Source organism: Brassica rapa, chromosome A02, assembly GCF_000309985.2.
Source record: "Brassica rapa cultivar Chiifu-401-42 chromosome A02, CAAS_Brap_v3.01, whole genome shotgun sequence".
Lineage (NCBI taxonomy): Eukaryota > Viridiplantae > Streptophyta > Magnoliopsida > Brassicales > Brassicaceae > Brassica > Brassica rapa.
Genome location: NC_024796.2, coordinates 7,973,690 through 7,986,430, shown reverse-complemented (window position 1 = coordinate 7,986,430; position 12,741 = coordinate 7,973,690). Strand labels below are relative to the sequence as shown.

Below are 12,741 nucleotides of genomic sequence, written 5' to 3'. Positions count from 1 at the left end.
GTAATATGAGATTTATCAATACAAATTTCAAAATTAAAATATTCCAATGCAAAATTTGAAATTAACATATTTATATATTTTATATAGTATATAATTTAATTTAAATGATATATATACAAATATCTATTAATGAGACTTCATATTCATACGATTTATGATCATTTGTATCTTGATTGAACAAAAAAAGTTAAACCATTGATCACAAAATCTTCAATGTGGGACTTTCACCATTTTTAGTAATTTATAGTCGTTTTAAAATAATTAAAGTATAAGATATAAGAAAACATTCGATTTTTTTTATTATATCCTTAATGTGATTGTTTAATTTCTTCTAATAATATAAAATTAAACAAAAAAAAGAAAGGATACAAAAATTATTATCAAATATGCATTATTCATAATCATTAATTGACATATATATGTTGATCATATTAGGTAATTCCGTAGCTTTTATTTGAGGAAAAATTAAGAATCTTGTTTTGTACACTACTAATCAATTTGATAGTTAGTTTAATAAAAAGTACAATATATATTTATATGGATCAACTAATTTTTCTAAAGATTTTAAGAATAATCATAGTGATAACACATGGCTACGAAAACATATTGTAATGCTCGAGGATTAATATATAGGGATAATGTGATGATGATGTAGGTAGAGTTCATTAGAGCACCCCCATTAGTGAACTTATGGGGGGGGGGGGGGGTTCACATACATTCCAAAAAAAAAAAAATATTAAAATAAGGAATAGTGATGAACCTGTCTCTCTCCACCCCTTCCCAGTGAACCTGGTTCATCACTGTAGCGCGGGCCCCACGGCACGTGGCGGCCCGCGACTGGTCCGAAAAAATATATATATTTTTTTTTTTTAAAAACAAAAATCAACCCAAAAAAAATAATAATAAAAAAATACTTTGTGAACCCCTTTCATGGAGTTCACTAATGGGGCTGCTCTTACATGTTTTATGTGTCTTTTAGAACACATTAAATGATCAAATATTAAAGGAAATAGCTAAATGATTATTTATTGTAATTTGGTTATATATACTGAAGTATTGAGTGGTCAATTCAATGGTACTCTTGTAATAATCCTAGTAAAAATTAGTCCATTAAAAAAGGTGGGCTGAAAAGCGCTTTCAAGGTGACACCTAAGCATACTCATAAAAGTTGTCATTTTAAAAATGCTTGAGGAGTAATTTGCTAGATAAACCAAACAAATGTATGATTCTAGCAGTCCCTAAGTAATTACCCATGTACTGATAGATAAAATTCAATGGTATCATGGTAAATTTTAAGAAGGGAACCATCATTTCGTTTGAAACAATCACCGACATGGGCATATTGTTTACAGGAGCTCTATGTTCAGAAGTCATGTCCCTGTATAATATGTCCACTGGCGAAGCAATAGTAAAAAGCTCTCTTGCTCATTCCTGTAATAAAAATGATTTTCAGAATTATGATTTTTAGATTAATAGTCCTTCCCTTTAATATAGCAGGTTTTATATTCACCGATTTGTTGTTCAGAATAAAGGTTTATGTACATTATAAAGTTACTTTGGAGTAGTAAGGTTTAAGAGCATTGTTGTTTTAAGAGCATCTAGCCATTACAGTAAATATCAAATAGCGTTTGAGGAAGATATAAATTCTGATATGCCTATCCGAATCATAGTTTTTGTAGTCTATTGCGATTCACCGAAAACAGTCAGTTGGCTTAGACGCGTACGAGACAAGCCAGTTTCCTTTTCTTAAATGAGTTTTGTTTGGTTCTTCTCGGACTGGTGTTAAGATCTTTAGCAACAGAATTGTACATGTCAGAATCATGTGCTTCGACTTTAGTTTCAGTAATACCTTGACTCTCTGTTGTGGTATGGTTTTGATCTTGGGCTCGGGTCGTCTGCTCCACAATCTTCACTTCTCAGCTCTATATTTATATTTAGGTCTGGTTCTGGTTTGGGGTTTGCCTTTCCGATGTGCAGTTGTTGCAGGTGCATCTACAGTATCTTCTTTCATTTTTTGTTTAAGAATGTTTTACCAAAATGATCTCATCCGGTAAATTTCTTTTCTTGTTTCTAAACATTACTATTATGTTTCATCTTAGAATCATAGCATTAACCATTTTGTATATATATATATATATATATATATATATATATATATATATATATATATATATATATATCATGTAAATAACAGTAAAGTCCAAACCATGAAAGTTCGAAAGTCGAATAATGCAACGATTTTTTTGTTGTTGTAAATGCTACAAAATTTATTGTTTTGCTCTTTAGGGTGATAGACTATTAGTAGTCTTTTCTTAACACTGTGTTTATTGAAAATGATTTGGAACATATTAGTAGTCTACATGGCCCTTTTATAATAACCAAAAGTCGGCATGTTTAAATGTTGTTCTCATATAGTAATTCTAATTATGTTTTTCTCTGCATTTATTAACCAACCAATATTGCGTTGCAATGCACGAAGAAGATTACGTTATACACATACAAGTACAACCAATAAAGTTGGAACTCCTTTAACACCAAACAAAATTAGTTGGAACTGCGACTTTGTGTTAATAATTAATATATATGGTGGAGAAGAATCGAGTTTGGCAAGGCAGAAGTAGAACACGTGGTGATTAGAGTACTATTCATGTCTTATGTTAAATTAATAAGAAACCGTCTAAGAAATAAACTAAAGTACTCAACATTTGTGTTACAAAAAAAAAAAAGAACTCAACATTTAAAATAAAATTTAAGGTGGAATGTATTTTGGATGATATGGTTGCTAAAGGAAATTCTACTCATTAGGTTTTCGCCTTCACGCAACCTACTAAGAAATGTCAAAAAGTTTATGGTTTGGTTCTATATTTTAATACTTGTGATTTTCATGTTGCTCATAAAAAAATACTTGTGATTTAGAATTACAAGAAAGCTTTAGATCATTGTTTGATGGAATTCCAAAACAATTTTCATTATTGGTCAACATACCAATTCTCATTATAAAACTTTCTGGAAACCCTTAGTTCAATGGTTGATGAAAGGGTTGATTAAAACTTATATGTCAAGGATGAATTCTATTTTATCTCACTTTTCGTGCCACTATTCATTTTTACTTTTATTAAATGGATATTTTCATATATAGTTAAGTATAAAGTTTTATTAAAGGAGCAGACGACGTTTATATCTTTGTTTAATAGATATATAAATTAAATAATTATTTAAATAAAAAAAAATATTTTTTAATAATTTTTGAATTATTCGTATTCAAATTCAACCTAATCTGGACCATATAAGATCATAAGTTTTGCGTTAATATGCAAAAAATAATTTACTTACTAGGACATAAAGTTGCACGATGATAGTGTTCGTGTTTTATTGGAAGAGGTAAAAAGAAGAATAGGAGACGGAAACATCGCATTTGCATGTGAAAATCTAGGGCTACTTTGAATTGAAATCCAAGTGGCATATTTTTGTTATTTTCTCGTATTTTAAGGATTTTAAGGCTTTATTAAAGGTTCATAGAATACAAACAACATTGTGTTTATTTTATGTCACGGATATTTTGTACACATTTACAGATACAATATTAGGTGTGTAGATAAAATGAAAATACATTTTTTTTTATTTTTTTTCCTTAATAAAGAACTTAAGAGGGAAATTATTTGTTCCCGATTTTTTTAATATTACCACAAATTTGATACTAGTTTTCATATTTACCCTTAAAAATAAACACTTTCATAAAACCTTAAATATATGAAACATTTTTTTTTGTAACTTAATATATGAAAGATTCTCACATTTGCTACTTTGTAATAGTCTGATTCCCACAAACATTTTAGGGCAGTAAAATATTTCCTCTATTTCGTATATATTGTTATTTCAAAATTGTTATTTTTGTTTCACAAACCATATCATTTTATTTTTAATGTAATTTTGTATATTTTTGTTCTTTTGAATAACCAATAACTTTTTAAATTATTTATATTTAATTATTTTTCTAATAAATAAAAAATCTATTAATATATTTTATACTTTTCTTAGTTCGTTGTGTTAACTTTTTACAAAATAGAAGAAGTATTATGCTGGTAACTGTAAGAACTATTGTTATTTTTGATTGAAAAAAATTATTACTCGAACTAATTCAGAACATATATTTTTCTTATTTCTTTGAAACGGGTTTGATATAAACATATTAAATAATTTAATTAAGGTAACAAAAATACTACACCTCTCAGTTACAAACAAAAAAACACTACACCTCTTTATAAAAAAAAAAAGGGGGGAAAAGCTTCTTTTTTTTTCGTTTGGTTCATAAGCAAGTGCAAATAAATAACCGACACGTGTTGAATACTCCTACCCAGATTAGCCGGTAATCTTGTTAATTAGACAAAAGCGAAAGAGAAAAGTAAAGATGGAAACTGAGGATATCCACAAGGCCACAAGTACTCGAAGCCAAACTCTCTCAATTTTAACACAAAGAGAGTAAAAACTTAAGAGCAGCATTAACCGGGGTTCTAATGAGGGGTTGCTAATGTTTTTGGCTTTAAAAAAAAAGAAAAATAGGTAATTAAGGAAACAACGTCGCTTAATTTAGGGACAGAGGAAACGTCTCTAATTGGACAGGTGTTGGTGTTTGGAGGCTCCATCCTCGTTTCATCCGCTTCGTTCTCTCTCCATCGAATCTCTCCATCTCTCTTGTGATCTCTCCTCGTTGACGACTCCGTCTCTCTGATTCTCCTCGACGGAATCAGTCGGCGCCCCTCTCGACGACTAGTCGTTTCTCCGACTCTCCTCGACGCCTCCGCGCCTCGCGCTCGATCGTCGACGCCTCCGCGGCTCGCTCTCGATCGGCGACGACTCTGCCTCTCTCTCTTGATCTCTCCTCGCATCTGTTTTTTTTTTCCGACGACGCCGCATGTCTCTCTACGGCCGGTGGCTCTCGTCGACGAAATCAAACCGAAAGGTAAATCGAAATCAAACCTGAATCTGTCTTAGTTATTTTGATTTGGTTGTTTATGTCTGAATCATACGTACTACTTATGTCTCCTAATTCATTATTGGATCACAACTGATACATTTTCATTTGTCAAATACGAGGACTACACTTCGGATCAAGCGATATGAAAGTTCGGCAAAGACGAGGGGCAAGCAACATTTCAGCGGCGTCAAAGACTACACTTGCAAAACAGGTAAATCATTTCTCTCTGATAGAAGTTTTAGGATGTGTGATATGAAAGGAATTGATAATGAATTCAATGTGCATCTGCTTGCTTTGATTAACTGTGAATCTGGTTGTGGTTATCGTTTTTGAAATGGTTAGATATAGTTAATGCGATTTGTGTAATGGTGATGACTGCGCTTGATGTAATGGTTAGATAGAGTTAATGCTATTAGTGATGGTGATGAATGCGCTTGGTTACGGTTAGATAGAATTGATGTAATGGTTAGATAGAGTAAATGCACTTGTTAGCTAAATGTCAACTCTAATTTGTTGGCTGTGATGAATGCTTGTACGTTATGGAGATGAAATGTTCATTTGCTTTCTCTCTTCTGTCACCTCTTCTCTTGCATCTATTAAAGACATATCTTTCTCCTCTAGCTTTTCATCTGTCAAACGTTTCATTCTTCTTCTCTAGCTTTTCTTTCAAAAACCTCGGTATGGATTATAATCCTTCAAATTTTGTTGACCTTCTCAATAGCCAACAAGACGTTCCGTTTGGGTTAGGGGAAGATAGTGTCCATGTTTCTTCATCACAGGTTCCTCATCTCGGTGAGACCCCTGCAGAGCGTAAAGAAAGAAGAACATGGACGCCTACAGACGATCAAGTGCTCATATCCGCTTGGTTAAACACTAGTAAGGATCCCATTGTAGGGAATGAGCAGCGATCTGGAGCTTTTTGGCAGAGAATTGCCGCGTACTTCGCAGCATCACCAAAGATTGGAGCCAGTGAAAGGAGGGAGTCCAGTCACTGCAAGCAGCATTGGCACAAGATCAACGATCAAGTTGGGAAGTTCTGTGGCGCGTTTGAAGCTGCAAGCAGAGAGAGAACCAGCGGGCAAAACGATAATGACGTTTTGAAGCACGCCCATGAGATCTTCTTCAACAACCACAACAAGAAATTCACTCTCGAACATGCGTGGAAGGAGATTCGGAACGATCAAAAATGGTGTGACCTGTCAAGTTCTAAAATGGAGAGTGCCTGTAAAAGGAGGAAGCTCGACAACAGCGCACAATCAGCAGCCTCTCACGCCTCTGAATCCATGACTGATCGTCCCCCGGGTGTTAAGTCAGCTAAGGCCAATGGTAAGAAGGGAAAGGCAGAGGAAAGGCTGTCTGAGTATACGGGTATGTGGAGCATCAGGCAGGAGGATATGGCTAACAAAAAGGAGCTGACGAAAATGAAGCTCCTTGATAGGCTAATTGCAAAAGTTGAGCCGCTTGATGAGTCTGAAGAAATCTTGAAAAAGAAACTCATCAAGGAGTTGTTTAATTAGGTGAAGATAATGTTAGTATAAGTCTAAGTCTAATAAGTCTAAGTCTAATTTGTCTAAGTCTAAGTTGTTTGAGCACTCTGTTGATTGTTTATATAAATGCTTATGTTCTTGCCTTGGTTATTGGTTCTCTCTCTTGGTTTTACAGGTTCCATTGTCACGGGAAGTGAAGGAGTGGAGTCTGTCTTGTAGTAGTCACGGTCTTGTTGTCACGGAAGTGAAGGAGTGGAGTCTGTCTTGTAGTAGTCACGGTCTTGTTGTCACGGGAGTGAAGGAGTGGAGTCACGGGAGTCACGGGAGTGAAGGAGTGGAGTCTGTCTTGTAGTAGTCACGGGAGTGTATAACGTTTGGTTCTTGTATTGTAGTAGTCACAAGTCTGTATGCAACTTAATTTTATAAGTCACCTTCTCTATATAGTTGTCATCATTTTCTCTTTGTTCTCTCATCATCTCTTCCCTTCTCTAGTTGTCTTCTTTACTTTTCAAGCTCCCGTAAACTATATTGATCCTGTATAATTGTGATCACAAGTCTTTCTCATAACCACTCTCATCTTCTCTCCTCTTTATTTTTATCACATTTTTTAAACACAAAATTTATACACAAAATTTTACGTTTCAAGCAAGTCAATGGCATCTGGTTCTCATAACCCTTTTGAGGCATCAGATGATGATGATGAATTTGATCAATATTTCGATCAAACTTTCGATCAATATTTCGATCAAACTTTCGATCAAACTTTCGAAGATTTTACCAATGATTATGCTAATGAAGAAGAAGAAAGGAAGAAAAGGAAGAAACGCATATATATCGAAAGAAATCGTGAAGAAGGCGATTTACGGTTATGGAAAGATTATTTCTGTGACACTCCTACATATCCTCAAAATCTATTCCGACGACGTTTTAGAATGAACAAGCCATTGTTCATGCACATTGTTGACCGACTCTCCAACGAAGTTCACTTCTTTCGCCAAAAGAAAGATAGTCTTGGAAGGCTTAGTCTCTCACCACTCCAAAAGTGTTCAGCAGCCATTCGTCTCTTGGCATACGGTAGTGCGGCTGATACGGTTGACGAATACCTCCGGCTCGGTGAAACTACAGCTCGGTCTTGTTTGGAGCATTTTGTGGAAGCAATAATAAATTTGTTCGGCGATGAGTACCTACGAAAACCAACACCGGCTGATCTTCAACGTCTTCTTGATATGGGAGAGTATCGTGGATTTCCCGGGATGGTAGGAAGCATCGATTGTATGCATTGGGAGTGGAAGAATTGTCCCACTGCTTGGAAAGGCCAATATTCTCGTGGGTCGGGTAAACCAACAATCGTTTTAGAGGCGGTTGCTTCGTATGATCTCTGGATATGGCATGCGTTTTTTGGACCTCCAGGTACTTTAAATGATATCAATGTTCTTGATCGCTCACCTGTTTTTGATGACATAATAAATGGTCAAGCTCCGCAAGTCACTTACTATGTCAATGGAAGAGAGTATAATTTGGCTTACTATCTCACTGATGGTATTTATCCGAAATGGGCAACTTTTATCCAATCTATTCCGATGCCACAAGGACCGAAAGCGGTTTTATTTGCTCAACGTCAAGAAGCTGTCCGCAAAGATGTCGAGCGCGCTTTTGGAGTCTTGCAAGCTCGCTTTGCCATAGTTAAAAATCCGGCACTTTTTTGGGATAAAGTCAAAATTGGGAAAATTATGAGAGCTTGTATCATACTCCACAATATGATAGTGGAAGACGAACGAGGGAGCTATACTCTATCTGATGTTTCAGAGTTCCAAGGAGAAGACACCGGAAGTTCACATGTCGATCTCACGTATTCTACAGATATGCCTACGAATATTGCCAATATGATGGGTGTTCGAACTAAAATTCGAGATAGACAAATGCATCAGCAACTGAAGGCGGATTTGGTTGAACATATGTGGCGTAAATTTGGACGTGATGACGACAACAACTGAGCTTCAATTTTTTTTTTAATTCTCGTTTAATTTAGTTATCTTTGTTTGTATGCTTTTTTAAAGTTCTGTGTTAAAATGTAATATTTTATAATGTTTTAATTAATAAAAAAAATTCATTTATATAAATTTTTAATTTTTTAAAAAATAAGAACCTTTAAATAAGAGACTCCCATTGGAGGTCCAAAATTAAAGCGTTTCTTAATGAGTTTCTTATTTGCTTTTAATTAGTTAAATAATGATTAAGAGACCCATATGAGTATATGGGTTAATGCTGCTCTTAGAGACTGATCACAAACCCGACTACACAGAACTACGATCGAAAGACACGTGTCTTAATAATAGTCGTAGATCAGGTCAGTCTCGTGTTTTCGTAAATGACATGTCAGAGCAGAGAGAAAACATTCACTTACAAAACGGTGGAATGAAAGAGAAAAACTATTTGCGATTTGTTTCTAAAAGGGTAAAAATATAAATTGAATATCTGATCGGACGGTAGTAAAGCCATTTACTCTTTCTTTTTATATTTTCGTCACTATCATCCATCTCAAAAAGACCATAAGAGAAACCAACTTCGTCTTTTTTTTTCTCTCTTTCTGCGCTTTTGCGAAAGAATAAAAATGGTTTCTGGATTCCCCAGCGGCGGTGGTGATGGTAGATCTACCCCTGGAGGCTTCGGAACCGTCGTGAACAATAATCCTCAGCCGACGTATAGGAGTCAGAGTCCCGGAATATTCCTTGATCAGACCGGAAACAGATTCTCCGGTGGGAAACGCACTCTAGCTGATTTTCAAGCGGCTCAGCAGCAACAAGCAGCTGTCAACGCGTTTCTTCTGAGGTCAGTGAAGCCTAGAACTTTCCAGAACCTCCAATCCCCGACGATCGGTCTCACGTCCGTTAACGATATGGGTTTGTTCGGTGGTTCGTCTCAGACGCAGCATCAAACGGATTTGGTTGGGATCCGAATGGGATACGGTTCGAGTATTGAACCGGTTCAGAACCTAAACCGGGTTGAGGATTCAAAGAACATGTTGAGTAGCAGTTTAAGAGAGCTCGAGAAACAGCTTTTAGAGGATGACGACGAGAGTGACGCACAAGGCGGTGGTGATGACGTGTCCACCATCACACATTCGAACAGCGACTGGCTTCACAGGGTCTTGACTCCGGTTTTGTCCTCTTCGCCGAGCTCTGCTTCCTCGCCTTCCACGACGTGTTCGAGGCAAACAGTGATGGAAATCGCGGCTGCGGTCGCGGAGGGGAAGACGGAGATCGCGGCGGAGCTTCTGGCGTGTGTTTCTCCGACGCCGAATCAGAAGACGAACTCCGAGGAGAGGCTGGTGAATTTCATGGTGACGGCGCTTCGGCTGCGGATTAATCCGGCGGAGAAGGAGAGTCGTGCTCCTCCTTCTCCGGCGACGGCGACGGAGCTGTATGGGAAGGAGCATCTGATCTCCACTCAACTGCTTTACGAGCTGTCTCCTTGTTTCAAACTAGGTTTCATGGCGGCTAATCTCGCTATTCTCGACGCCGCCGGTGACAACCACGACGGAGGAGGGGTGCTGATGCACGTCGTCGATTTCGAAATCGGTGATGGGGGACAGTACGTTAACCTCCTACACGCGCTCTCCACGCGCCGGAGCGGTGATGATAAACCTCTGGTGGTTAAGATCACCGCCGTGACGAACCACGGTGGAGAGAGGAGGCTGAAAGCCGTGGGGGATCGTTTGAGCCAACTCGGTGATCGACTCGGTGTCTCCTTAAGGTTTAAAGTAGTGGCGAGTTTAAGACTCGGCGACATAAGCCGCGAGTCGCTTGGATGCGGTCCCGACGAGCCTTTAGCGGTGAACTTGGCTTTCAAGCTCTACCGTGTCCCTGACGAAAGCGTGTGCATGGAGAATCCGAGAGACGCGCTTCTCCGGCGCGTGAAAGGACTCGAGCCGCGCGTTGTGACTTTGGTGGAGCAAGAGATGAATTCGAACACCGCGCCGTTTTTGGGGCGGGTTAGCGAGGCGTGTGCGTGTTACGGTGCATTGCTCGACTCGGTGGAGTCGTCCGTGGCGAGTTCGAACTTGGACCGTGCCAAAGTGGAGGAAGGGATTGGCAGGAAGCTGATAAACGCTGTGGCGTGCGAAGGGATTGATAGGATCGAGCGGTGCGAGGTGTTTGGGAAGTGGAGGATGAGGATGAGCATGGCAGGGTTCGAGTTGATGCCAGTGAGTGAGAAGATAGCTGAGTCGATGAAGAGTCGACTCGGTAACGGAAACATAGTGCACTCTGGTTTTACCGTTAAGGAGGATGACGGAGGTGTGTGCTTTGGTTGGATGGGACGGACACTCGCTGTCGCATCCGCTTGGCGTTAGCTTCACAATCTTTTTCTATTTTGATTTTTTTTTTTTTGCTTCTTATGACTACCATATTATTACTGTTGTTATTAATTTTGGGGATATACTAATATTACTATCGTTGTGATTTTCCATTTTAAAGTGTATCAAATATATAAAAATGGAGGATTGGATGAATAAAGGGAAAGGTAGGAAAGCTTATGTAACAAAGAAAGGGGATTTTTCAGATTTTATTAATATAAAAGAAAGTGCGATTGAGTTTTAGGGAAATATCTTATGGTTATTTAATATTCTATCATTGTAATATCTTGTCAATATCTTATATTCACTAAAATATTACAGAATTTATGCCCAAAAACTGATTTTGATGAAATTTTGTAATAGAATCTTGAAGTGGTGTATCAAATAACAACTTGACAGATAGGTGATCCTTAGACATCATGCCTACTAATTACTTACTAAATCAATTAAACACTGCAAGATCAAATTGCCTACACACTCAGTATTTTCACAGCCTCGTGATTTTGCATTGAAGCAAACTTTTTTTTACCAAGTTTATTGTTGAAGCAACGTATTACTTACTTTTCATTTTTTACTACTTACTGAGCTATAGGAATAAATATCTCTGAATATATTTTAATGATAATCTCGGTCTGCCGGTTACGCATTTTTGGTCTAACAAATATATTATATGGTATATACGTTTGATAATTATGATTAGAATTCGTCAATTTCTCAACATGAGTTAGTTTTAACGTGAGTGAATATGTTGGTGAGAATATAATAAAACACTTTTTTTTGGAAATTAAAGGAAAAAGTATACCATATGGTAACTTTTATGGTCATGGACCTCATAGTTCAATTATTTAAACTAATAAAAGTTGGCATTAAATGGGTCCATTTCTCATGGAATTCGATGTTCTTTCTTATTTTGTAGTTGTAACTGAAATTCTCATAGCTATGCATCCTTACGCAAAACTTGTAAACTCTGTGTCTCTGGAATATTTTAATACAAACCTGGTCATTGAGAAAAGTAATGTTATTATTGTTTGGTGCAAGCTGTTTACGGCTAAATTATATGCATAATCTCTTGAAAGGACCTCTCTTCGTATATTTAATTTCTTGTAACTTGTTGGTTAATTAAGAATCTAAGATTATTTATTTCCTGTTTCATTGTACTGTTCTTTTTTGTCAACAATATCACAAAGATAAAACTTGAGAGAATTTCTTCATAAAACTGATTCATAAAGCCAAATTCTACAATGAACAGTTGGTCAAGCATGTATTTGATGTTTCACTTTTTTTTACCAAAAAATGTTTTGCACTTACATATTCCCTTATATGTTTTTTTTTAACATTTAACAACATATATATAAAGTTTTGAAGGCAATAGTCAACTTCCATTTATAGAGTAATGCTCTTTTTTTTGTTCATTATTCTATTTTTCACTCTATTTTGTAATAAAATATAGAGATAGAGATGATCTTATACTTCCAAATTCCAATCGAGTAAGTATGTGTTTATTAAGATTATTGTTTATAGTAAGTGGAACAAAAAACGATTTTTCATTTTTCATTTTATTTATTTATTGGGTTTTGAGCAATGTATTTTCTTTTTCTTTTAATTTCCATAATGATGTATGTTTTTTTTTAAAAAAAATCCTATTTATAATAGAAAACCTTTTCTTATAAAAATATTCATTGGAAATCTCATGAGGTAGTAACATTTCCGGTCCTATCTGAGTTGTGATGTAATCGAACTACCTTTCCCGATTACGACATTATATTGCACATTCATTTTTTGTCAACCATTATACTATTGTACATTCATTCGAAATAAATGAAGGGTGAAATTCATATTCGTTTAACTAGAAAATATTAATGAATAAAATTTGAGAATTTTGAAAGAAGTGAAAAAGTTATGCAGATGACTTTGGCATATTTTTC

At 36.2% G+C, this 12,741-nt stretch overlaps 3 protein-coding genes across 3 annotated transcripts; all 3 read left to right on the top strand.

Moving 5' to 3' along the window:
- The first annotated feature begins 5,204 nt into the window (after positions 1–5,204).
- LOC108870909 (glutathione S-transferase T3-like) lies at positions 5,205–7,273 on the top strand. Its single transcript, XM_018656714.2, has 2 exons — positions 5,205–6,492; positions 6,638–7,273. The coding sequence occupies exon 1, from the start codon at positions 5,515–5,517 to the stop codon at positions 6,490–6,492; it is 978 nt and encodes a 325-aa protein (XP_018512230.2). The 5' UTR covers positions 5,205–5,514; the 3' UTR covers positions 6,638–7,273.
- LOC103852263 (putative nuclease HARBI1) lies at positions 7,059–8,509 on the top strand. The gene has a single exon (XM_009129177.2). It carries the CDS (start codon positions 7,116–7,118, stop codon positions 8,454–8,456), a length of 1,341 nt encoding a protein of 446 aa, XP_009127425.2. The 5' UTR covers positions 7,059–7,115; the 3' UTR covers positions 8,457–8,509.
- A 511-nt stretch (positions 8,510–9,020) lies between these two features.
- LOC103852095 (scarecrow-like protein 8) lies at positions 9,021–11,059 on the top strand. Its single transcript, XM_009128988.3, has one exon. The coding sequence runs from the start codon at positions 9,074–9,076 to the stop codon at positions 10,811–10,813; it is 1,740 nt and encodes a 579-aa protein (XP_009127236.1). The 5' UTR covers positions 9,021–9,073; the 3' UTR covers positions 10,814–11,059.
- Positions 11,060–12,741: the final 1,682 nt, after the last annotated feature.